Genomic DNA, 27,895 nt, shown 5'->3' on the forward strand with positions numbered 1-27,895 from the left:
TGTTGTACCAATTTTTTTAAGTTATTTTATGTTTGTGGGTTTTGTCACATCATTATTTGGTTTTATCCAACGTTCGCTTGAGAACGGATGTCGGGAGGCCGAGCTTCATGGAGCTTGAAATTTTTGAAAAAATCTCAAACTTTTTTATTTCAAAAATTATGCAAGTAAAGAATGATGTTATGTGTACGTGTGTAAATTTTTAGGATGAAATATCCTAAAATATGATCTACACAAAACTTGTGTTGGTAGATATGACATCTGGAAATCTTTTCAGTTCATTTGGTGACAGCAAAATAGTGGTCACATTTCTCATCCCTTTCAACAGCATGTAATGTAGTGTGATAGAACATATGTGCACAGAAACCACATATATGACAAGCCATCAAGCCTTTTGAGAATAAGGTACTTATATTAAACAGCCACAAAGTTGAACAGCAAAAATTCTTCAAGATAAGGTTAAGGTCACATGAAAATAACCATAGAGGATCAAGAGAAGGCACAACTGTCCAGCCTACCAGCAACCAGCAACATTCTCGCCACGTTCGCAAAATACAGATTTCACTGATTTCACAGCGGTTCTTTCCTTCCACTGCAAATTTCAGCCAAACCTCTCCGCCTACCACACAACAGCAATTCTCAAAATTGATCGCGCGCGTCTCGAACATGATGCTCCTACTACAGATTGTACAACACAACGACACATCCACCACACTAGTGCAGGTTCCCTGAATCCGCGGCATGACCGAATGATCAGATTCAGATCATCACCCTTTCCAGCAGCAGTAGTAGTGAGTAGTGAGTAGCGACTAGCACTAGCATTACATTGTTCTGCATTTCATCTTGTTGTGCGTTCAGTGTTTGGTGAATGTGATGTGAGTTTACCTGGGCTGGTTGGGGAGACGATGCTGCTACTCCTGTAGCTCGTCCATGGCCTGGAGTAAGAAGGGCTGGAATCTGGTGATGTTCAGCTTGACGTCCTGCTTCATGATGGTGCCGGCAAGCGCCTGCCACCCCTGCGTGTGGAGCGCCTTGGGGTCCTTGAACACCACGTGATCCCTCGGGTACTTGTCCTTGAGGCTCGTCTCCTCCTCGTCGACGTAGTACTCCACATACCGGAGCTGCATGTCCCGCGCCGGCTGCCCGTAGAAGTTGGTCGCCATCCAGTCCATGTTCCCCCACGGCACGATCTGCAGCACCACCCCGTTCGTCGGCAGGAAGATCTGGTTGGTCAGCCCGGCGCCGTGCACAGCCAGAAGCACGTCGGCGGAGTTCACTAAGGCCGCAAACGCCGGCACGTCATCACCAGCCTCGGCCACGGTCACGTTGAACCCGAGCTCCGAAGCGGTGGTGGCCACCTCATCCTGGTTCAGCAGCTTGCGCGTGCCGTTGCGCGAGATGATCAGCATCCGGGGCTGCATTCCGGGCTCTGCCCCGAGCACCGCCGACTGGTCGCGGCGGAGCCCGTACGCAGCTCGGAGGAAGCGAGTGTAGTCCACCATGGTGTAGTTGCGCGGGTTGCGGGTCGGGTGAGGGGCGATGATGAGGTCGCGGTCACGGTACAGGCCGAGATACCCACGGGAGAAGCAGTGCACGTCGGCATCATCGTCGAAGTTGATCACGTCGTAGTTGGAGAGCTTGTGCAGCACCGGCGTGTACTTCTGCACCCACCACGGCTTGTAGTTGGTGATCAGCAGCTGCACCTCGCCTTTCAGGTGCGCCGTCGTCAAGAACAATGGGATCAGCACGTCGGTGTTGTCGTGGAAGAAGTTGTCCGTGTACCCGGCGACGGAGAACACCACCGCGGGGACGCGATGCTGCTTCGTGCACTGTGGCGCGGCCTCAGGGGAGGCGACAGACTTGACAGTCACCTCCACCACGGCAGGCAGGAGGAACTCATCGTTACGGGCGTACGGCCGGAGCCGCTTCTCGCCCTTCTCGTCGAAGCCGCCGCCGCCGGACGGGTTGACGAGGTACATGGTCTTCTGGCTGGGGCTGACCCGGATGTCGCCGGACAGCTCGCAGACCGCCGGCCGCGCGTAGGGGAACCCCTCGTCCACTCCATTTTCGTCGCAGCTCATCGGACCGGCGGTGACATTGCTGCTGCTGCTGCTCTTCCTCTTTCCTTCCTCAGCTGAATTCACCATCAAAAGCCGCATTATAACTCAGCAGATCTAGCACATTTCCCTTTTCTATAAAAAGATCTAGAACATTTCTAACAACTACTAATCCGGAAAAGTAATTATGACTGAAGTCGGCATTGTGGTGGGCGCAACCAATTTTTGCCCAGATTGCAGAGTACAGAGCATTAAATCTGTGAAAGACATTGCCTGCCTGCCTACCTGGGATTGATAATTTTGCTCTGCTTTCCTTCCATTTAGTATTATTAAGGTGCCAAGAGAAAAAAACAGAGCTCGAGAAGAGATTCCTTACATGGCATTGGTGCCGAGGTGTTCGCCGGCGCCGGCGCCTTCTCCGCGTGTTCCTTTCCGGAGACCGCCTCCGGCACCCCGGGCTCTTGAGAGCCGGCCGTCGCCGGGGTCAAATCGACGCGATCCACGGCGCTGCCGTTGTTGCTGCCAATAAATGCCGGTTCTTTGGGCGGACGCGGAGCGGCCACCGCCACCGCCTCCGGCGCCGAGGACGAGGACGACGGCGACGGCGGGGCGTTCTGGAGCAGGGCCGAGGTGGTGGCTGGCGGCGGGATCGACAGCAGCACCGCAGTAATCGTCAGATCAGGGCGGGATCAACTGAACGTGGTACAGTACGGCCAGGGGATTAGCGGATCGGGACGGCGCGTACCGAAGACGGGGGAGTAGACGGCGTAGAGCTTGGCGAGGGAGACGTAGGTGAGGAGCGCGAGGCAGCAGCCGGCTAGCAGGCCGGCGCCGAGCTTCCTGGGCTCGATCTTGGCGCCGGAGCCGAAGAACGCCCTGATTAGCCGCGGCGGCGGCGGCCTCCTCTCGCCGGCACCGCTGTTCGGCAGCTTCGACGGCCGCGAGTACGCCGTCGTCGACGCCATCCGCGCGCTCCCGACGTCAGGCGCTCCGGGATCTGTGCGGCGCTCAACCGAGTGAGTGAGGGAGAGAGAGAGGCTGGATGGATTTGCTCCGTGGAGAGAGGGAGGTAGAAGAGGAGGCAGGTTGGTGGGGGTGGGGGTGGCGGGGAGCGCGTGGGGGTGGGGATGGGAGTACGGGGAAAGCTCTGTGGCCGGTGACCGACCGTGCGGGTGGGACGCCGCGCTGTGGTGGCGGTGGTGGGCTGGTGGCGGTCTTTTCCCATTGACACGCGCTGCCGCCGTTTGACTCACGTGGCCCCGCGCCACCGACAGGCATTCTCCCGTGCCCCGACGAAGGAAAAATGCCGCCGGGATGCCGACGCGTCCGTGGTCGACGGAGGCCTGGTGTCGTCCACAACATCCCACCACGACGCTCCATCCGGTATCATTGTACATGCTCTTAGTCTTATCTTCAATAACTACCTATTCCTAAAAACATAATGAGACATATTGTGTTAAGAGGCTTGTTCTCATGTACAATGGTACTATCTTAAAAATGACATGTAAGATAAATGATGAGGTGAAGGAGAAAGAACTCATGAGAAAAAGTATGTATTCTCTTATTTAAGAAAGAACAAGAGGTGATCTCTTAGCACAATATGTCTAGCCATATTTTTTAGTAATAGCCAGTTATTTAAGATAAAGCTAAAATGTGACCCATTATAACATTTTTTTTGTCATCTCTAAATTACATGTAAGACTTAAGATACGATCATCTTATTAATCATTGTACATGTCCATAAATAAGAGAAGATAAAAAAAAATTATGAGTTTTCTCTCCTCCACCTCATCATTTATCCTACATGACACTACTAAGATAATATTATTGTACATGCCCTTATTATATCACTTCAACTGCATGATGCCGAACTCACGGAAAATCCCAATACAAAACTGAAACAACTCTTGCAAATAATGTAAACCAAATTGGTAAAAAAGAATAGCATGGCATTCAAATCGCATTTTTGAAAGTGAGACACCATCGTGATCCATCAACCAAGCGAGAAATCAAGTTTGTGGCCACGATCGCCAAGCCTTTTGAACGAATTCATTCTTGAGAAGGATTTACGTATGATCAACACGTCAGTTATTAACACATGCAGTCAAACAAGTGAAGTTATGCAACAACTGCTGAATTCGAAGGAGTTGTTTGGTAGTGAGGGAGCAGCAGGGCCGGAGAAGCGCCGGGGGAGGGGGAGCGAGCAGGGGCCTGCACCCCCCTCCCCATCGATCGTCAAAACCTGAAGTATTTACTGTATATTTCACTGATACGCGCAAGTGTGTATATATTTGGCCCCTCCCTTATCAGCCGCTATATCCAAATCCTGGCTCCGTCACTAGGGAGCAGGTTATTGCTGGGGCGAAGGATTTTTTCGGACGGGAATAATGCCGGAGGGGGTGAACAACACTTCCTCAGTGAGATATACCGTGAAATTCAATGGAGCCCTCTTGGATTTGTTTGCACCGTCATGTGAACTACGGAAAAGTGATCAGGTATCTCCGTTCCTATTTCTTTTTGTGGCTGATGGATTGTCTGCTTTGTTGAAAGATGGGAAGAAAAAAGATGGTTACTCCTAGTTAAAAATATGTCGCAGAGCCCTCGGAGTGTCTCACTTGCTCTTTGAAGATGACACTTTACTGATTTTTAAGGCGAATGAGGAGCAAGCTTCAACAGTACATGATGTGGTAACCACATATTCCCTCCGTCTCAAAATAAATATCTAAAACTTAGTACAAAGTTAAGACACTAATTTTGAGACGGAGGGAGTATGAGCAGGGCCGGTTCATACATACTCGGGGCCCTGGGCGAGACGATAAAATGGGGTCCTTGTGTATAAATGAAAATTAAGATTATAATGTATTTCTATATTTCAAAAGCAATTCAGTACATATCATATATTGAAGAACTACATCATAATAGTATGGAAACAATATAGTTCTACAAAAGAGTGCTCTTCTAAGTTGCACAAAGAGACTATCATCTCACTCTTCTAAATATGAAAACCTTGTCAAAACTGATAGCAACTTGAACCGTTTATGTTTTTTTTTCACTTTATTTTTTCATAGATAAACATTTTTTAGAAAACATGTCACCAAACAATTGCAGAAAAACTGTCAATATATACACGAAACAAAAGGACCTGAGTACGGACATATGGCTTGATGTCGAATTGTCGATGTAGTTTCCAAGATCTACAAGGCTGCAACACTCATTCGCCGTCCCCCCTTCTCATCCCTGGATCGAATGAAGGTTTGAAGAACATGTCAACAAAAGAGTAGGAACTAGGAAGAGAACAATTGAAGATGTTAGATGGAGCAATCATAGGTGGAGAGGCGGGTTGTTTAACGGGAATGAAAAAGAGTACTTGATTAGGCGAAGAAGGGAGACGTGTCATCTCTGATGTGGTGATGCCTCAAATTTCTATTGATGGGAAACATTGAGGATGCCATGAGAGATGATTGGGGAAAGGAATAGCACCATCAGTCTCCATTAATGAATGCACGGAAGCATCACCTCGAATTTGGAAGTACATGGAGGGGGAGCGGCACTGTTCTCTAGGATTGAAGAATTTAGGGAAGTAGCCAAGGAGGCGAGTTTTTTTTTTCTTGAGGAGCAGGGGAGGAGATCAGCGGAGTGCTCCAGCAGCGTAGCGAACGAGCGACCGATTCTTTTCGTCCGGGAGTGCTAGCTACGTAGTGGGCTTGGGCCTTTTTTCCTCATATTTTTTTAATCTAAAAAAGAAAATACCCTAATACGTATACTGTACTAATACGTATACTGTACTACTACCTGAATCGTGGCCCCTACCTTCCACGGGCCCAGGGCGGTCGCCCTGTTGCCCCGGCCTATGGGCCGGCCCTGAGTATGAGCGGGCTACAGGGCAGAGCATTAACCCAGCAAAGTGTAGTGCACTCTTTAGACCATCTTGTGCGTTGGATGAGTAGGAAAAGCCCGGAAATTAGCAATGGTGCACGGGCACCACTGTGTCCGTTTTCAAAAATCATATTTCCATAACGTAAAAAAAATTGAAACTTTTTGGAGACACACACAAACATGTATATTATGTATCTGCAAAATTTTAAATCATTTTACTTTCACACGTGGCATACAAAAAAATAACAAATATGTATTTTTAAATGGGCTTCTTTTTTTTGTTATTGTGCCAAAATTTTGTTATTTTTGTACAGCTTACAAATTACATTTTTTCAAAACGAAATTTCACTGATTCGTAATGAATACATAGAAGTTTCCACAGAATTATTTTTGAATTTTATTGAAACTTTTTAATATGTTTTTTTGATTTTTTTCAACAAAAGGGCACCAAGGTGCCGGAGCACCAAAACTTCACACTCAGGAAAAGCCGCCGTTTTGGCCTATGGAGCAGCTGCAGAAAGTAGGCCCAATATACTGTCCTTGATTACTACAGTCATTTAAGGAAAAATACCTTGGTCTGCCAATACCCGAAGGCCGTATGTCAAGAGGGAAATTTGCAGTCTCTTCTATTGAAGTGGATCATTGCATGAGGACACTCTCTCACCAGCAGGAAAGGAAACCATGATTAAAGCTATTGCTCAAGCCATTCTAAATTATATAATGGGGGTCTTCAAATTACCCATGTCAGTCTGCGACAACCTGAACATAATGGTATGGAACTTCTGGTGGGGCTCGGCAGAAGGCAAGAAGAAGACATATTAGTTAGCATGGCCGAAAATTCTAGCAGACAAGACCAAGGGAGGCTTGGGCTTCAAATATTTCCATCTCTTCAACTAGGCTCTCCTTGCTCGAGAGGCATGGCAACTGTTAATTAAGCCTAACAGTATATATGAGCAGGTACTAAAAGCTCGCTACTATCCGTACAGACGCCTTGAGGGTATGATTTTCTCGGGGAACACATCCTCGACCTGGCAGGCCATACAATATGGCCTTGAGCACTTGAAAAAGGGCATCATATGGAGTGTTGGCATCGACCAAAACATCCGGATATGGTGCAACCGATGGGTGCCAAGGGAACCCTCGCACCCACATATCACGAAGAAAGGCACCTGCTGGGTGAGGAGAGTGGCGGAGCTCCTCGCAGCGAATGGGTCATGGTGTATAGACCTCCTCTGCCGATACTTCATCCCGACGAACGTCAATGCAATATCCAGCATCCGCACCTCACCGCTTGCACTGCACCGTCGACAGCATCACTTGGGCGCCGAACAAGCATGGTATCTTCACCGTTCGTTCCGCCTATCAGTTCGCCATGAACGACCGCAAGAGTCCATCAACAACCGCCATGAGTAGGGCATAGGTTGGTCGGCGTGTCATCTGGAAGATCATATGGGGGTGTGCTGCTCCCCCGAAGGTACACGTGTTTACTTGGCGGATTGTGACCAACTCAGTAGCTACTTGGGCAAATAAATGCTCCCGTCATCTTGAGCTTTCTGACATATGCCCCATTTGTGGTGTCGTACGAGGGGATGGGTTCCATGCGATGTGCAAGTGCCCCCTTGCGAAGGAACTTTGGCATGTCGTGAGGCTAGATTGGGTCATTTCGACGGTTGAATCCATTCGCAACACAGGGCCAAAATGGCTACCTCAGGTTGAGGAACAACTCCTCGTGCTTCCGTTCGTGGTCAAGATACCCCGAACAAACTCCTCAAAGGAACAGTTTCCATAGTGACAAGTGACAATAAATTTCAGCACGGTATATAAATGTTTCCTTACCAAATTTCACTTACCAAAGGCGCTTCCCTCCCCGGCAACGGCGCCAGAAAAGAGTCTTAATGACCCACAAGTATAGGGGATCAATCGTAGTCCTTTCGATAAGTAAGAGTGTCGAACCCAACGAGGAGGAGAAGGCTCTGATAAACGGTTTTCAGCAAGGTAATAACTGCAAGCACTGAAAGTAACGGTAACAAGTGATGGTGTAGTGAGGTGAAACGTAGCAAGCGAAAAGTAACAAGTAGCAAGTAGTATCAACGGTGCAACAAGTGGCCCAATCCCTTTTGTAGCAAGGGACAAGCCTGAACAAAGTCTTATAAGAGAAAAACGCTCCCGAGGACACACGGGAATTTCTGTCATGCTAGTTTCATCATGTTCATATGATCCGCGTACGTTACTTTGATAGTTTGATATGTGGGTGGACCGGCGCTTGGGTACTGCCCTTACTTGGACGAGCATCCCACTTATGATTAACCCCTCTCGTAAGCATCCGCAACTACGAAAGAAGAATTAAGACAACGTCTAACCATAGCATTAAACTAGTGGGTCCAAATCAGCCCCTTACGAAGCAACGCATAGACTGGGGTTTAAGCTTCTGTCACTCCAACAACCCATCATCTACTTACTACTCCCCAATGCCTTACTCTAGGCCAAATATGGTGAAGTATTGTGTAGTCGACGTTCACATAACACCACTAGAGGAAAAACAACACACAGCGTATCAAAATACCGAACGAATACCAAATTCACATGACTATTATTAGCATGACTTATCCCATGTCCTCAGGAACAAAAGTAACTACTCACAAAGCATAATCATAATCATGATCAGAGGTGTAATGAATAGCATCAAGGAACTGAACATAAACTCTTCCACCAAGTAATCCAACTAGCATCAACTACAAAGAGTAACCAACACTACTAGCAACCTTACAAGTACCAATCGGAGTCGCGAGACGGAGATTGGTTACAAGAGATGAACTAGGGTTTGGAGAGGAGATGGTTCTGATGAAGATGTTGATGGAGATGCCTCCCCTCCGACGAGAGGAGTTGTTGGGGCATAGTTTATGCCTAAGTAATTTTGGTGATTGATGACAGTACCATACAGGACTAACCGTGTGTGTCAAGGTTTCAGATAACACACGTCAACGGCACAAGACGACACGTCTCCTCTCTCATGGAACGGAAGCACGGCGCTCTCTACGATTCTCTTTATTTGAGTCATAGGAAAGCCGTACTATTAAGAGGGGATCCGTAGTGGAAAGGTTTGGGTGGAATCTATCTTTACACACGCACACTTCACATTCTCCCTTTCCTTATCTTTGGAGCGGCCCTCGCCTATTTGTCTTTAGCTCTGTGCAAAATGGTCCCCGGCGGTAGTACCGCTGGTTCCAGCGGTAGTACCGCTGGACTGCTAGCGGTAGTACCGCTGCCGCCAGCGGTAGTACCGCTGCCGCCAGCGGTAGTACCGCTAGCTGGCGGTAGTACCGCCCCTGGTCAGCGGTAGTACCGCTCCAGGTGCTTTGTTCCACCTACCTAGCGGTAGTTCGTGGACGGACCCTTTTGCGAAGACTTTCTCGGCGGTAGTAGTGTTTGTGCACTACCAAGGGGCCAGCGGTAGTACCGCTGGTGTCAGCGGTAGTACCGCTGGAGGCCCAGCGGTAGTACCGCTGGTGTCAGCGGTAGTACCGCTGGAGGCCCAGCGGTAGTACCGCTGCATCCAGCGGTAGTACCGCCAGGCAGCGGTGGTACCGCTCCTGCTCAGCGGTAGTACCGCTGGAGCTCGGGCAGAGAGTGGGAAAACGTTCTAAATTTCCCCCCCACTATATAAAGGGTTCTTCTAGCTGAGGAACCCTATCTCTTACCTCTCCAAGCTCCATTGTTGCTCCCTAAGCTCAAAAGTGCCCGATCTCTCTCCCTAGCCAATCAAACTTGTTGATTCTTTAGGGATTGGTTGAGAAGGCCTAGATCTACACTTCCACCAAGAGAAAAGTTGATTCCCCCACCAATCCCTTGCGGATCTTGTTATTCTTGGGTGTTTGAGCATCCTAGACGGTTGAGGTCACCTCGAAGCCATATTCCATTGTGGTGAAGCTTCGTGGTTTAGTTGGGAGCCTCCAAGCTTTGTGTGGAGTTGCCCCAACCTTGTTTGTAAAGGTTCGGTCGCCGCCTTCAAGGGCACCTATAGTGGAATCACGGTACCTTGCATCGTGCGAGGGCGTGAGGATAATACGGTGGCCTTAGTGGCTTTTTGGGGAGCATTGTGCCTCCACACCGCTCCAACGGAGACGTACTTCCTATCAAAGGGAAGGAACTTCGGTAACACATCCTCGTCTCCATCGGTTCCACTTGTGGTTATCTCTATCCTTTACTTTGTATTTGCTTATGCTTGTGACTATATCTTACTTGTTTTAATAGCTCTCGTTGTTAGCTTCTATAGGGTTCACCTCATTGCCATATTATTTGTGAACCCGTATAGTGTTTACCTTAACTTGCTAAGATTAATTAAAAAGTGGTCGTTGTCTATTCATCCCCCCCCTCTAGCCAACCATATCGATCCTTTCAATTGGTATCAGAGCCACGTCTATTTATTAAGGGTTTAATCACCTGAAGAGTATGGAAGGCGGAGAGGAAGTTAACCATGGGCAACCCGAGGACATGGACTTGACTTCGGTCACAAGGGACGACTTGAGAATACGGCTATGGCAGCCCTCAAGACGTCCTTGACAAGCGAAGTCAAAACCATGCTTAAAGAATTAATTGAGGGTCTTAAAGTTCACCCGAACCGGCTTTAGTGGTTAAACCCACCATTTCCGATTCGGAGGCCAACTCCTCTAAGGAAGCGGCTAAAGGTATGCGACCCGCTTCACCTCACGAAAAGGATGGGACTGGAACATATGCCTCAGTTCCACCCCCCATGGTCTATGGAGGACCCGTTCCCGCACCTCGTCTTAATCCTGTTGGTCCTCCTCCTAAACTTGTGAAAGGTGACTTTGCTAACTGGGTATTTTCTATTAAGTCTCATTTGAATCACAGCTCAACAAACTTGTGGAGAATTATTAAAAAGGATATTATCCCCATGACCCAAGCAACCTCACTCCAAGAGAAGATGCAGACAATCAATATAATCACTCTGCGTTGTTTATTCTCCAGTCTGCTGTGCCACCTGAAGATCTTCCTCACTTACGTCCCTTCACATTGGCCAAGGATTGTTGGGAGCATATTATGGTGCTGTACAAGGGAAGCTCAAGTATTCAACGATCCAACTATGAAGTGATACTTGATAAGGCCGATGAGTTTGTGATGAAGGAAGACGAGGACCCTCGTGATCTCTATCGGAGGGTGACTGCTATTGCTGTGGCACTAAAGGATCATGGGAGTAAGGATGTGGATGATACATGGGTCAAGCGCAAGTTTCTCAAAGCCATCATGCCTTTCAATAAAGCCATGTCATCTGTCATTCGTCAGCGGCCAGACTTCCACTCTTTGTCTTCCAGTGAAGTGTTGGATGAGTTCATTGCAATGACAATCATGAACGAAACAGCCGACAATGCACTTGCTCGTGTTCGATCAAAGACTACTTCACCCAACCTTGCGTTGAAAGCAAGAGCGGTGCTTGAAGAAGAAGAAGAAGATGAGGGAGAGGAGAGCTGTCCTAAAGACACAAAGTATGCTTATCATGAGCACATGGCTCTTGCATCAAGGCAATTCTGGGGAAATAAAAGGAACTCAAGACCCACCTTCACCAAGAACAACTCGAGTGGATTCAAACCCAAACAGCGAGTAAGGACATGTTATAACTGTGGCAACGTGAGTCACTTCGTGGCAGAATGTCCCTATGAGAAAAGGGAAGACAACGGAGGCAAGCTCATCCGCAAAGACAAAACCAAATCATTTCCAATCAAGAACAACTTTGTGAAGAAACCTCACCCAAAAGGGATGGTGGCCCTGGAGGAGTATCCTTCCGATGATGATGGTGATGATGATGATACAATGGCAACGGCAACTGTTGCTATTGCCACTACCTCTTCCCTGAAGGTGTCTCTCTTCAACGCCCCCAACGAGAACCACATCACCAAGTGCCTCATGGCAAAAGGTACCAATCAGGTAACTCCCATCATTAAGACCAACATTGCTTCTGCTCCTTCATTGTTAAATTGTGTTGAAGATAGTGATGTTAGAGAACTTAATGAGCATGATCTTGATAAGTTTCTGTGCACTACTAAGGGAGAACCCAAGAAGCACTTTGTTGCTCTCTTGGAACAACTGGGTGAGGCCACTGACCTCATTGAGTCTCATGAGGAGACCATCTTCGAGCTTCAGGGACATAGTCGTGACTATGCCGATGAAATTGCCGAGTTATCTGGTGCTCTAGAAGAAGTGTGCACTCTTCGTTTGGCTCTTGAGGAGTCATATAACGATGACTACGCTAAGATGCAAAAGAAACTAGATCATGATGTTGTTCTTACTCGCATGCTTAAATCTGAAAAGTGTGCTCTTGAGGTTGGCCGAGACAGACTCAAAGAGGAGTTTGACATACTTGACAAGGCCCACAAAGCCTTGAAAGGTGTTCATTTCTCTCTGAAAAGAGTCTCATGATCAACTCCAAGCAAAGCTTACCAAGGAGATCTCTACTTGTCCTCCCTTTGTGTTAATTGATAATACTTGTGCAACTAACCCCTGTTGTGAGCATGTTCATCTTGTGGAGGAAAATGCCAAGTTAAAGGAGAAACTTGAGAAGGGCCTTGTGGCATGCAGACAAGGTGAGAAGAGCCTGAACGATCTCTTGAGCACTCAAAAGGGTGTTGTAGGAAAGGAAGGACTTGGACTTACCTCCAAGTCAAAAGGTAAAAGGAAGAACAAGAACAAACGATCTCTCACCCTCATGGACATCTTTGTCAAAGAGGGTGAGGGGACTCAGAAGGTGAACAGGAACAAGGTGGACTATGGGAACCCCAAGAAGGGCAAAACCGTTCCTACTAACACAGCCGGCAAACTCAATTCTTCTTATGTTTTATGTTGTGCTAGTGATGGGCATGTTTATGCCAGATTTGTTGGTTCCTACGATGAAGATATTGAATGGGCTATCTGGGTTCCTAAGACCCTTGTCTCTAACATGAAAGGACCCATTAAAAAATGGGTACCTAAAACCAAGTCTTGATCTATTGCAGGACTTTGCTTCCGGTGGGGTGTCATGGTTGCTCGATAGTGGAGCAACAAATCATATGACCGGAAGCAAGGACTTAGTGGTGGATGTGCATCCTTCTCCACCTATGCCCAGCCATGTCCAATTCGCCGATGCATCCTCGTCAAAGGTATTGGGATTTGGTAAGGTGGTCGTCTCTCAAGATTTATCTATTGAGAAGGTCATGCTTGTTGAGTCACTTGCCTACAATTTACTTTCGGTTCGTCAACTTGCAATCATGGGTTTTTCCACATTCTTTAATATTGACACTGTGGTCCTCCTAAGGAGCAAGACTCTTAAAGTAGCCTATGTTGGACATGTCGAAAATGGTCTCTATGTGGTGAACTTCTCAAAGCGACCCACTAAGACTGCGACATGTTTAATGGCTAAAGTTGACGTGGGCTGGCTTTGGCATCGCCGTTTAGCTCATGTCAATATGAGATCTTTGCAAAGTCTTCTGACAGGGGACCATGTTCGTGGACTAACAAATGTGAGCTTTGCTAAAGATCGTGTTTGCAGTGCTTGCATTGAAGGAAAGATTCATGAAACTTCTCATCGTCCAACGACTCTTATCTACACTAAGAGGCCATTGGAACTTCTCCATATGGATCTGTTTGGTCCTCCAACATTTGATAGTCTTGGAGGCAGAAAATACTGCTTAGTGATTGTTGACGACCACTCAAGATTTACCTGGGTATATTTCTTTAAAAGGAAGAGTGAAACTCAACAAACGGTCATCAACTTTGCTAATGAAGCGCAGCGTCAACATGAAGCAAAGATCTTGATGATTAGGAGTGACAACGGCACCGAGTTCAAGAACTACACCCTAGATGAGTTTCTAGGTGATGAGGGAATAAAGCACCAATATTCTGCACCATATACCCCTCAGCAAAACGGCGTGGCAGAAAGGAAGAACCGGACCTTGATAGACGCTGCAAGAACAATGATGGCAGAATTCAAATCTCCATATAACTTCTGGGCAGAGGCCATCAACACAGCATGTCATGCGTCCAATCGGCTCTACATCCGCAAAGGCTTGAACAAGACTCCGTATGAGATTCTAACTAGAAACAAACCCAATCTCAAGTACTTCCGGGTATTCGGTTGTAAGTGTTTCATTCTCAAAAAGGGAGCTCGGTTAGCTAAATTTGATTCTAGAGCTCATGAGGGTATCTTTGTTGGTTATGCTACAAACTCTCATGCTTACCGTGTCCTCAACAAGTCCACCGGACTAATTGAGGAGACGTGTAACGTAGAGTTTGACGAAAATAATGGCTCCCAAGTGGAGCAAAGTGGGCTTTGTGATATAGGTGATGAAATTCCTCCCGAAGCCATAAGAAGAATGGGGATTGGTCAAATATTCCCCATTGAGGAACCCCTTGTGGCCGAAGGAGAAGGACAATGCTCTACTCAAGTGGAGCCATCACCCCCACAAGCCCCACACGCTTCCGATGAACAAAGAGAAGACTCTCAACACGTTGATCAAGCTCACGGTCAAGATCAACTACCTAACAATGGTGATATGCCCCATGATATTCAAGCACTACCCCAAGACCAAGTAGAAGCACAAGATCAAGATCAAGAGCAACCACTAATACAAGATCAAACTAGTGAACCTGCTCAAGTCGAAGGACAAGATGATCAGGAGTCTGTCTCACAATTCCCGTCTGGAGCTCCAACCACCGGCTCAAGACGCAAGGGCAAACAAAAGAAACAAGTCGATGCTCCCCCGTTATCTAATGAAGAACTCTTGGAGCGTCGAGCAGCCAAGAATGCGAACAAGCTGAGAGCCAAGTCACATCTTATGAAGAATGTTCTTGGCAGTTTAAAAAGGGGAGTATCCACCCGTCAACAGCTTTGGAATTATTGTGAGCATCACGCGTTTGTCTCGTATTGTGAACCTCAACAGGTACAGGAAGCGCTCGATGATGAGGATTGGCTTATGGCCATTCACGAAGAACTTAACAACTTCGAGCACAACCATGCCTGGGATTTAGTGCCTCGGCCAACGGAGGAACATAATGTCATCGGGACCAAATGGATATTCAAGAACAAGCAAGATGCAAATGGAATTGTGATTCGAAACAAGGCAAGATTGGTGGCTCAAGGCTACTCCCAAGTCGAGGGTATCGACTACGGTGAAACCTTTGCCCCTGTTGCTCGTCTAGAATCTATTCGCATGTTACTTGCATTTGCTTCTCATCATAACTTCATATTACAGCAAATGGATGTGAAAAGTGCATTTCTTAATGGTCCTTTGAACGAGTTGGTCTATGTCAAACAACCCCCGGGATTCGAACACCCCAAGCTCCCCAATCATGTGTACAAACTCAATAAGGCACTCTATGGCCTTAAACAAGCCCCACGCGCGTGGTATGAGTATCTTACTGAGTTGTTACAAGATCGTGGGTTTGAAATTGGGAAGATTGATCCCACTCTTTTTACTAAGAGGGTTAAAGGGGATTCGTTCATATGCCAACTATACATTGATGATATTATCTTTGGCTCTCCTAACATTTCATTCAATGAAGAATTTGCTGCACTAATGACTGAGAAGTTTGAGATGTCCATGATGGGAGAGTTGAAGTTCTTCCTCGGGTTCGAGATTAGATAAGGTCTAGAAGGGACATTCATCAAACAAGCCAAGTACACTCAAGACATGCTCAAGCGTTTCGAGCTCGAAGATGTCAAACCGGTCAAGTTCCCCATGCCAACCAGATGCAAGCTTGACAGTGATCCCAATGGTAAAGCAGTGGATCAAAAGGTATACCGCTCCATGATTGGATCCCTCCTTTACCTATGTGCATCTAGACCAGATATTATGTTGAGTGTAGGGATATGTGCACGGTTTCAATCCGCACCAAAAGAAAGTCATTACATGGCTGTCAAACGAATCTTTCGATATTTGGCTCATACCCCAAACTTTGGCATCTGGTATCCCAAAGGAGCAAACTTCAATATAGTTGGCTATTCTAACTCCGATTGGGCTGGAGATTGTGTGGAGAGGAAGTCAACGTCTGGAGGATGCCAATTCCTTGGTCGCTCTTTGGTAAGTTGGTCTTCAAAGAAGCAGAACTGTGTCTCCTTATCATCCACCGAAGCTGAGTATGTGGCAGCTGCAAGTTGTTGTGCACAATTGCTATGGATGAGGCAAACTTTAAAGGATTATGGTGTCACTTGTGACAAAGTGCCTCTTCTATGTGACAATCAAAGCGCCATCAAGATTTCCCTCAACCCAGTGCAACATAGCAAAACCAAACATATTGATATTCGTCATCACTTCATTCGTGAACATATCAAGCTAGGTGATATTGAGGTCCACTTCATCCACACTGAAGAACAACTTGCAGATGTTTTCACTAAGCCTCTAGATGAAGCAAGGTTCCGGGAGTTAAGGCATGAGCTAAATATCATTGATTCAAGTAATGTGGATTGAAACTAGGCATATTGCACCTCACTTCACATTCCATATTGGTCTAGATGTAGTCATGGACATAGGGGGAGTGTTGTTCTCTCAATGAACTTTCCCTCTCCCCATTATGCGTAACTCAATCTAGTCTTTCACTTTAGCCATTGTTAAATGACACTTGTGCTTCAAAGACGAGCATTGGTCATAAACCCAAGGATAATTCTTCGCGGTGTCATACCATTGTCTCAAACATAGGTGGCCTCGGCCACCGCCCCTCCATCCTTTCTTGCGTATAGAAGAAAGGATATACAATGACAAGTCAGTACATTTTCTTGGATGCCATCTCTTTTTACTCACTTGTCCTGTGCCCAAGTTCATCCTTTTTCCTTAGTCGTGTTGCAACATTTACAGCGGTACTACCTCCAGGGTAGCGGTACTACCGCCAGGACCCCAGCGGTACTACCGCCAGGGGTAGCGGTACTACCACCAGGGGTAGCGGTACTACCGCCAGGACCCTAGCGGTACTACAGCCAGTTACGGCGGTACTACCGCCAGGATTCAAAATCTAACACGACCGGCTAAAAATTTCTAGGGTTTCAAGGGGGGGAGCGGTACTACCGCCAGGACCCCAGCGGTACTACCGCCAGGTCAGCGGTACTACCGCTGCACCCCAGCGGTACTACCACTGGCCCGTACCCCTTGGGCTATATAAAGGGAGGGGGAGCCCGATTTTCTCATATGTTTCTTCTTCCTCGCGGCTCCTCCCTCCCCTAGCCCGAAATCTCCCTGGTTGGATCTCACTTCGTGGAGCTCCTTCTCCCCGTTGGTTTGGAAGGGTTGCTTCACCTTTTCTTCCTCCTCCAAGAGCCATGAATCCCAGTAAAGCTCCTCCCTTCTTCTATTTGGTTGATGTTCGTGTTCTAGGGTTAGGAGCATTGGGGATTGGTTCCATATCTTTGATCTTATGGCTAGTTTTTGGATGGCATGAAGGAGATATTTGAGGGGAGTATAGGTTCTATGGTTTGTTGTTGAGTTGGTTGCCATGCCCTAGGATTTACTCGTTTTAGATCTAGCACTTGAACTTTTGGATTAGATCTAAAATGTGTTCTCTCTTGCCTAGGCATGTACTTATTTCGTGTTACTAAGTGTTCCTCATGACAGTAGGGCTGGGGTGTAAGTCTTAGTGTTCATATTCAGCCCATGCCCTCGAAAAACGATTTTTATATATCAGATCTGAAAGTCAAACCCCCAGCGATACTACCGCCAGGGGTAGCGGTACTACCGCTATGACCCCCAGCGGTACTACCGCCAGGGGTAGCGGTACTACCGCTAGGCCCCAGCGGTACTACCGCCAGGGGTGGCGGTACTACCGCCTTGAGCACTCACTATGTATTTTTTCTGTGTTTTTTTTTTGCTTAGCAATGCGTGTTTACTTGTTTTGTGTTTTCAAGATTCATTGCCTTGACTCTTCTTGTCGCCTCTTTTTTCGCTATGTGTTCTGTGTCACAGGTGGCTCTTCTCGCCGTTCGAACCTCCCACGGGACACACAGTCCAAACAATACAGCAACCAAGAGGCGCCCGAGGGGTCTGCCACCTCAGGTCTGCCACCAAAGAAGAAGTCCTTCAAGAAGGTCGCTCACAAGGATAAGAAGGTCAATATCCGAACAATGTCCCCCAATGACTTTCTGCAGTTTCACACCAAGAACCCCTATCTCAACGAGAGGGAAGTGATCAAGGATGTACACCATGTCTGGGCAAAGGACCAGTGCAGGATCTACCGTGATGTGGTAGCTCATTTCAAGAAGAACTATGTCTCTGTTCAGTGGATTGACCTGGCACATCTTCAGCGGAACATGGACTACTTTGGTGATGCCCTCTCTCTGGTTGACAAACTGGGCATCAAGGATATCATCACCTTCAAGACGGATTTTGATCCCACTGCTGTTGCTCAGTTTTATGTCACAGTCCATTTCTCTCTTGATGCAGAGCGTTCCATGGTGTGGATGACTGGGTCAAAGAAGATGACCGGTACCTGGCATGAGTTCATGCAATTCCTTCACATTGACTTCCACGGTGCTGACACTCCTCTTGGGCTGCGTCCTCATGCTGCAGCCCCCACCGATAGGCCCTCCACAAAGGACAGACTGCAGAAACTTTATCTGAGGAAGGGGGTGCTTCCCAAGCACCTGGACATCATGCACCGGATCTTTTGCAACACCCTCTTCCCTCGCATTGGTAACTTCGACGAGGTTCATGGCTCCTTGGCTGAGATGCTGCTACTGTGTGAGGAGGCTATGTCTCAGGAGTCTGCTCAGCTGGATATTTCTGATGTGATGTTCACAGAGCTTTGGAACTGCATCATCATGCGTAAGGTTCCCATCTACGGGCCTTACCTGTTTGCATACATTCGCCATAAGTGGCAAGAGGCTTTTCCGGAGGAGCTGCTCTACGCTCAGTCTGATTACATTGTGCATGACCCGATCAGGCTTCGCATCAAGGACAAGTGGGCCAACCCATCTACATCCTCTCAGCACATGGATACTGATACAGAGACTGCTGCTGACAGAGGAACCGCCTCTCAGTCCCGCTCGTTTGCCATGCCATCTTGGGCTATCAAACTACAGGACAAGATGAAGACACTTTTCTGTATGCAGGCCAAGGGTCAGTACCAGACACACGTGGCTCAGAAGCAGAGCCGCCAGAGGCATAAGCGTGTTCTCAGTACCTTGGATGTGGACATCTCCAGCGGCTCAGAGGACGACATCACTCCTGAGGCTACTTGGATGCAGGCTCAAGGGTACCAGTGGTCTGGCGATGAGGCAGAAGAGGAGGAGCAGACCGACCAGGAGGGGACAGACGAGTCTGGTGATGCTGAAGACGAGGAGTAGTTACCCGTGGCATTAGGTGTGCCCCTTTTTGGTGTCTTGTGCCAAAGGGGGAGAGAGTCTAGGATTTGCTTTCATATTCGAACTTTGCATTGCTTTGCTTTATTTCGTATGCTTTGCTTCGAACTTGCTTTGATTCTCGTTTGCTATATTTTGTGAGACATGCTCTTATGTGAGATTTATTCCCATCATATGCTGTGAGTCATATACCCCGTATTGTCATATATCTCTATCTTTTTGTTCTCATATTATTCTCTGTGCAAATCCGGTATTGTCATCAATCCACCAACAAGGGGGAGATTGTTGGGGCATAGTTTATGCCTAAGTAATTTTGGTGATTGATGACAGTACCGTACAGGACTAACCGTGTGTGTCAAGGTTTCAGATAACACACGTCAACGACACAAGACGACACGTCTCCTCTCTCATGGAACGGAAGCACGGCGCTCTCTACGATTCTCTTTATTTGAGTCATAGAAAAGCCGTACTATTAAGAGGGGATCCGTAGTGGAAAGGTTTGGGTGGAATCTATCTTTACACACGCACACTTCACATTCTCCCTTTCCTTATCTTTGGAGCGGCCCTCGCCTATTTGTCTTTAGCTCTGTGCAAAATGGTCCCCGGCGGTAGTACCGCTGGTTCCAGCGGTAGTACCGCTGGACTGCTAGCGGTAGTACCGCTGCCGCCAGCGGTAGTACCGCTAGCTGGCGGTAGTACCGCCCCTGGTCAGCGGTAGTACCGCTCCAGGTGCTTTGTTCCACCTACCTAGCGGTAGTTCGTGGACGGACCCTTTTGCGAAGACTTTCTCGGCGGTAGTAGTGTTTGTGCACTACCAAGGGGCCAACGGTAGTACCGCTGGTGTCAGCGTTAGTACCGCCAGGCAGCGGTAGTACCGCTCCTGCTCAGCGGTAGTACCGCTGGAGCTCGGGCAGAGAGTGGGAAAACGGTCTGAATTTTCCCCCCATTATATAAAGGGTTCTTCTAGCTGATGAACCCTATCTCTTACCTCTCTAAGCTCCATTGTTGCTCCCTAAGCTCAAAAGTGCCCGATCTCTCTCCCTAGCCAATCAAACTTGTTGATTCTTTAGGGATTGGTTGAGAAGGCCTAGATCTACACTTCCACCAAGAGAAAAGTTGATTCCCCCACCAATCCCTTGCGGATCTTGTTACTCTTGGGTGTTTGAGCATCCTAGACGGTTGAGGTCACCTCGAAGCCATATTCCATTGTGGTGAAGCTTCGTGGTTTAGTTGGGAGCCTCCAAGCTTTGTGTGGAGTTTCCCCAACCTTGTTTGTAAAGGTTCGGTCGCCGCCTTCAAGGGCACCTATAGTGGAATCACGGTACCTTGCATCGTGCGAGGGCGTGAGGAGAATACGGTGGCCTTAGTGGCTTTTTGGGGAGCATTGTGCCTCCACACCGCTCCAACGGAGACGTACTTCCTGTCAAAGGGAAGGAACTTCGGTAACACATCCTCGTCTCCATCGGTTCCACTTGTGGTTATCTCTATCCTTTACTTTGTATTTGCTTATGCTTGTGACTATATCTTACTTGTCTTAATAGCTCTCGTTGTTAGCTTCTATAGGGTTCACCTCATTGGCATATTATTTGTGAACCCGTATAGTGTTTACCTTAACTTGCTAAGATTAATTAAAAAATGGTCGTTGTCTATTCACCCCCCCTCTAGCCAACCATATCGATCCTTTCAGGAGTGTTGGTGATGACGATGGCGACGGTTTCCCCCTCCAGGAGGGAAGTTTCCCCGACAGGATCGTCGTGCCGGAGCTCTAGATTGGATCTTCTCAAGTTCCGCCTCGTGGCGGCGGAGAATCCACGAAAAAGCTCCACCCTGATTTTTTTCCGGACGAAACCCTTCATATAGCAAAAGAGGGGGGGGGGCAGTGGGCCACCAGGGTGCCCACAAACCCTGTTGCCGCAGCCAGGGGGGTAGGCCGCAGCAACCAGGCTTGTTGGCCCCTGGTTGCTCCCCTCTCACACTTCTTTCGCCCAGTAATTTTTATAAATTCCAAAAAAAATCCACGTTGATTTTCAGGGCATTTGGAGTTGCGCCGAATAGAGGACTCAGACTTGCTCCTTTTCCAGTACAGAATTCCAGCTGCCGGTATTCTCCCTCTTCAAATAAACTTTGCAAAATAAGAGAGAAAAGGCATAAGTAAGGTTCCACAAAGTATAATGACAGCCCATAAAGCGATAAATATCAACATGAAAGCATGATGCAAAATGGACGTATCAGTACCGCGGAGAAACCCAATTGCAACAGGCTTCGTCTGTTTAGTTCTCAGGAGACGCCTCCAGCTGCCGCCTTCACCGAGACTCAAATAGCCGAGGTGCGAAATATTATCAGCCCCAACACACTCAAGAAGGTGGTCTCTGAGCAGAACTCGATCCCATTATAGCAGAAGAAGCAGAAGGGGCGGAAAAGAAAAAAATAACAAGGGTGCGAGCCAGCCGGCACCGAGTACGATCCGTGCTCAGGACGGTCCACCAATATCTAAGTATATCTCGAGGAGGGTGCATGTGGCGGGTAGGCCCATGCTACCGACTAATCTGCTCAATGCTGCAACCGGTGCTATGCGGAGTCTGCATGACAGTGTTCTTTCTCTGGAGAAGCGGCGTCTCTCCGAGAATGATGTCGCATACCCGATTTTCGTGGCCAAGGTGCCAGAGGGCAATGGCTTTGTCGATAGCACCATCGGGCATATGATCGTCCTGCGGTTTGATGACATCTTCGCTATGTTTAACATTTATCCGCTGCACTACACCTTCATTCGGCTATTTTCGCTCATTATGGAGATGCGGATCATTAGAGACAAGACCCTGGACATCGTGATAGTCGACCCGTTCTACATGCGTGCCAAGATCTTGGGCAGCGCTGGGGACCGGCAAGTCGCAAGTTCATACCTCGAAGGCGTCATTCTGGCGAACGCAGATAAGGATAACTTCCCCGTGCCTTACTTTTCCAAGTAAGTCATCCCCTCACCGCCCCGTAACATATGATTTCTTAGATTTCGATGGTTCTTTTTTTTTCTAACATTCTGTGTTTTGTGCAGTGACACACATTGCACACTCATCCTCTTAAGCCCAAAATATTCCATGACCACGTATTTCGACTCGGACCGTCAGTCGAAGAAAGACTATACAAATATGAAGAAAGTTTTTGATGATGCTCTCCTCGGCTACGCCAAATCTGGAGCACCTTCAGGAGGCCAATTTGTAGGTACGACAAGCACGTGTTCACCCACGTAACGACATTCCCCTGCGTCAAGCGGTCGCGTGGAAGTCAGAAGGATTCCTACTACGCCCTCCATCACATGCGGGCGATCGTACGGGACCATCATCACCTTATGCTACCAAATAATCTCAAAGAATGGGCCGCACGCTTGTCGGCAATCCAGGACGAGGACATCAGACAAGAATTCTTTCGCATCCAGTCGGAGTTAGCGGAAATCATCCATCAAGATGTCCTTCGTACCTCGGGGCAGTTCTACCTCAACTGTCAACCGTCCAATAGTGAAATAGAAACAACGCTACAAATGCAGGCTGACAACGACCGCACATTCATGACCATCACGATAGACGGCGGCTTCATCCACGCTCCGGTCCCTGAGTCGACTCGAAAGTATTGATGCTATGTACTTCTGAAATATCGATTAGCTCATGTTGTAATTAAACTTTAATTAACTTGTATGTCTCTTTAGTTTGGACAGTCGTTCAACTTATATGTAATCGATGCTATTTATTAGTAGGACCATGAATCGTGCTATTAATGTGTTGCTTTTCTCTTACGATCCTTTTGTTGCATACTTATATATTGCTTATATATTATATGTGAATTGCTACTAATGTTTTGTTTGTCTAGTGCATAGAGATGCCGTCGTATGTCGTGTACAAGGGTGAGGTTTCCGGAGTCTACGACGACTGGGAGGAGTGTCGGAGACAGGTTCACCGTTTCAGCGGTAAGAGTTACAAAGGGTACACCACTATGGCGGAGGCGGAAGCTAGATACGCGCGCTATCTAGCGGGAGAGAGGAGGGAGCGGCGGAGGAACCGGATAAAGATCAGTGTCATCGCGATGATGCTCATCGTGACCGCAACCGTCTTCTATGTGATGGTAGTTTAGATATCGACTTGTAATGTGAAGACAAACTCGCTACTCGCGGTCTCGAGACTTGTAATGTTCTAACTTTGTTCGGTACCTTAAATTCGGAGACTAATATGATGAATTGTATTCGGAGACTAATCTTCTATTGTATTCGATAAATCTGTTGTTTGTATGTTGTGCTATTTATGTTCTATGCTGTAATGTATTTTATAACCTGTGCAAATATCAGAAAAGCAAAAAAACTAATTCCTAATATTCATAGTAGTGACGCACCATATTGCATTTTAGTGACGCACATAAGTAAACACATCAGTGACGCATTATTTAAAAGTGCGCCATTAGTAACCCCGAGCACAAGGTACACATGACCCCTTGGAGTAATAGCAGTGGCACATTTCTGGGCCTAGTAATGGCGCACTTTAGCTGCGCCATTAGTGTCTGGGATAGTAATGACGCACCAGGTGGTGCGTCACTGTTATGTTGATTAACAGTGACGCACCAGGCGTGCGCCATTACTATTTATTAGTAGTGACGTGATAATAGTGACACACCTATAGTGGGTCATTAATAGTCAAAATAGGTGCGTCACTAACAGCCTTTTTTCTAGTAATGATACTACAAAAAGTTCAATGAAATATTACTACAATTAAGACATCACAGAAAAGAACTACAACCCGCCCCATTTACGATCTGAGATCCTGAAAGGAAGACCTATTCCACATCACACCATACCTACCATGTCCTGACCTCAGCTACATAATGTACAGTTTGACATAAGCATTGGAAAAAATGACTAGAAAATTGGTATGATTGTCATGCCTTTCAAAAAAATGTTCATGTCATTTAAAAAATGTTTAAAAGCATATAGAAAATGCTTGTTTGTTTCAGAAAATGGTTCATGACATTTAAAAAAGTTGAAGCATGTGTCTGTTCATTGTGTATGATAAAAGGTTAGGCTTCTGTTTGCAAAATATTCAACCTCTATAAAGTATTTAAAATATATACGAAAATTGTTCAACTATATCTTGAATAGGTGGGATAATTTATTAAAAGTAGAAAAGAAAGGAGAAACGCCGAGAAGAGCAGATGATAACCAACAAAAAGAACACATAGCACATCCTTAAAACACATAAGATTAAAAAAAAGTAAACTGATAAAGAACTGAAAAACCAAACAAAAAAAGATTTTGAAACTGGTCTGTACCAGCCCATAGAACCTTCTTAAAACCGCTCTAATTATAAGCCCAACCCACACCTAGTCCGTCCTCGCTTCTAGGACAGGCCTGGCTATGTCTAGTTGAAGGCGAGACCTAACGCTGTCTCGCCTCAAGGAGCGAGACCAGTAGCGAGACCGAGCTTTGTCTTCAATCATTTATTTCAATTTTTAGTTTGATAGTTCATTGATTTCCCCCTATTTTTAATTTGTACATATTTCTAGAAATAGTACAAATACATATATTTTGAAACTTAATTTTACATATTGTGTAAACAAATGCAAAATTGAAAAATGTCATCGCAGTGTTAAAACATTGTTTGGTAATTTTAAACAGTGTAGATAGTGGGAAAATAACCGCAATCTTGCATTTATAAAATTGTTTGGTTGTGACATCTGTTTTAAAACGTATTCAACTTGGTTTACAAAAAACTTATTTGGGAAAATAATCGCAATATTGCATTTATAAAATGTTTAACCTGTGTAAAACAATGTTCATAATGTATACAAAAAATATAAATCGTGTATGAACAGATTAAACATCAAAATATATATTAGATTATATCAATCATTGAATTGAAAATTTTATCCGTGTATAAATAATATTTCTGACGTGTTGAAAACCATAAAATATAAATAAAAATTAGGCATAAAAATATATATTTGGAATAATGTTAGTTATGATTTTCAAGAATTTTAATTCGCATTTAAACAAGTCCATTAAGACTTTAGAAAACGTTTTAGATGTATAAAAATGATTCAGATGTATATAAAAATGTTTATTATATGTGGAAAAAACACATAAGAACTTCAATTTAGCAAAAAATGTTAATCACGTATTTACAAAATGTCAAACGTGTACCAAAAACTTATTTTAGGTGTTTGAAAAAAACGTAAAACATGTTTTTTGAAAATAGACATGTGTTGAAAAAAATACCACTGAAACTCATGAAGGAAGCACATAAAAAATCATTATTATACAAATTAAAATAAAACACATTGAAAAGGGAATAATAAAAAATATCATTGAAATTGAATAAAACCAATGGAAATTATATAGAGAAACATAGAAAAATAAATGAAAACTGTAATAATGAGAAAATGTAAAATATGAAAGAAAATATATATCAGTGGAAACCAAATAAAAAAATAAACATATAAAAAGGGAGAAATCAGTAAAAATTGTAATTAAAAATAAAAGGAAAGAAACATGAAACTGATAAAAGCGGATCATTTCAACCAATATATAGAAGGAAGAACAAAAAAACATAGAATACCTTTTGGCGATGTAATTTAATATAGTAATACCGAACCTAAATCTAGTCCTCTCACAACATGGCAGCTTCTGGCCGGCTGTTGGTTGAATTGGCGGATTTGTGCATCTTAGAGCATCTCCAACCGCGCCCCCAACATCGCCCCTTCCCTCGTTATTTCTTTTTCACCGGCAGGGAAAAATGGTCCAATCGCGTCTCCACACGCCCGTTTTTCGTAGGCTTGGGCCTAAATTGGTCCCGGTGGTCCCAGGCTGAACCCAACGCATCGGGGGCGTCCGGGGGCGCCGGCAAAAACATTTTTGCCGCGAAAGAACGATGGACCCGTCGAGTCAGCGACTGGCACGCGGTCGTCATCCTCATCGCCTCGTTTCTTGCGGGAATCAATTTGAAGGTTGCGCCGTTGGTCAGCCTTCCATTGATTCACGCGCGGTGCAGTGAAGGTGCGGTGACGGGCGTCCCACCGACGCACGTCCCGTCGGTTCCTGCCACGTGTTCACACGCTGCAGCTCCGCGTGCCCGCCCACCCGCGACTATATAAGGCGACCTCTCCTCGCTAGTGGCCACAAACATCTCGCGCCGATGCTCTCACCTCTTCTTCTTCGCCAGCGGTGCCTTCTCTCCGTCTTCTCCACAAAAATGATGGTCGAATGCTACCCCGGCAACGGAGCGGCCGCCAATGACTTCGGCCGCCTGCACCTCCGCGAGGATGAGGCTCGCCTCCTCTATGAGGCGGACTACCCGGCGCCGTCGGGCATGCGGGTGCCAAGGTGCTGGAAGCTGAGCGCCGTCGGCGTCCCGGTGCCACCACCGCCCACCGGAGCTGACAGGCGGGCTGACATCGCCCGCATCCGGTCCGGTTTGCCGTAGAGCTCGCGCAACCTCCCGCGGTACGCCCCCGACAACAACGCGCTGTCACGCCGACCTACTCGCGGCCAACAACTGGGTCGAGCCCCACGGCCGCCACAACTCTAAGGCGCGGCACCAATGGTGGGGCATCATTGGCTGTATCTTGGAGGCCATCCTCGAGCACATCGAGGGCGGGAACACGCCCATGTACGACTATCCAACGCCGCCATCCTTCTCCCACTGTCGCGACAGCTCCTGGACGCCGAGGCGGATGGAGATGGCGACGTCCTCGTCGTCTGGCTCCAGCTCCCGCTCCTTCGGATTGCCGGCGTTTCTCCCCGTCAAGCCAGAGCCGCAGGATATGCCGTTGGGTCGGCGCATGCGCAACACCGACATCACCATCAACGAGCCCGGGGCTTCCTCCCACATTTTCAAGCCAAAGACGGAGTCGCGGCTCCTGCCCGTCAAGTAGGACCACCTCGCCATGGCCACCGACGACGAGGCTTCCCCGAAATGGGCGTGGGGCGACTATGTCCGGGAGGAAATTGAGCGCCAGTGTCGCGCCCGGGAGGAGATCGCCGCCCGTCGCCACGGCGGCGAGAAGGGCGGCTTCGTCATCATCGACGAGAGCGACAAGGAGGCGTCGGTACCTTTGAACCCCGTTCACCACGGCGACCCTGGGCAGGGGTGCAGCAAGGACGGCGGTGGAGCGGGCGGCAACGGCGATGACTACTACACCAACTTCTACAAGCTCCTCGGCATGTAAAAGGCGGTGGCGGCGGCGTCGGGCAGCAGCGGCGGGCGACGGCAGAATAATGTAGTTTTAGTTTAGTTTGATGTTTAATTATGTTTTTATTTCACTCTTTCTACAAATCTTAATGAAAACTATGAATTTCGTTTGAATTTGACTGGGTTTTGGTCGAATTTGGGACGACTTTAAATTTTTTAGAAAACCTTTCGGGCGACCTTTGGGGGGGTGACTGCGACCCCGAGCCCCTAGGGCGATTTTTTCGCCGGCGCCCTAGGTGAAGCTATTCATGCCTTGGGTACTGAACGGTTGGAGATGTTCTTAGAAGCTCTCTCGCACGTTAAGCTTCTGGTTATCAGATATGTGGCCTTATCCTTGTCGGCCATCCGAAGTGTCTGCCGTGGAGCATGGGCTGCTGGGGTGGATGCCCTAGGGCCCCTATTCCCAAAACAAA

The 27,895-nt window shown here is 47.1% G+C and overlaps 1 protein-coding gene across 1 annotated transcript; it reads right to left on the reverse strand.

Annotated features, from left to right (window-relative positions):
- Window positions 1–389: 389 nt before the first annotated feature.
- Window positions 390–3,130, reverse strand: LOC123442478 (beta-1,2-xylosyltransferease XAX1-like). The gene is made up of 3 exons (XM_045118529.1): window positions 2,800–3,130; window positions 2,431–2,691; window positions 390–2,131 (listed from the first exon to the last, which is right to left on the reverse strand). The coding sequence occupies exons 1-3, from the start codon at window positions 3,017–3,019 to the stop codon at window positions 909–911; spliced, it is 1,704 nt and encodes a 567-aa protein (XP_044974464.1). The 5' UTR covers window positions 3,020–3,130; the 3' UTR covers window positions 390–908.
- Window positions 3,131–27,895: the final 24,765 nt, after the last annotated feature.

The sequence above is a fragment of the Hordeum vulgare genome, chromosome 3H (genome assembly GCF_904849725.1).
Source record: "Hordeum vulgare subsp. vulgare chromosome 3H, MorexV3_pseudomolecules_assembly, whole genome shotgun sequence".
Lineage (NCBI taxonomy): Eukaryota > Viridiplantae > Streptophyta > Magnoliopsida > Poales > Poaceae > Hordeum > Hordeum vulgare.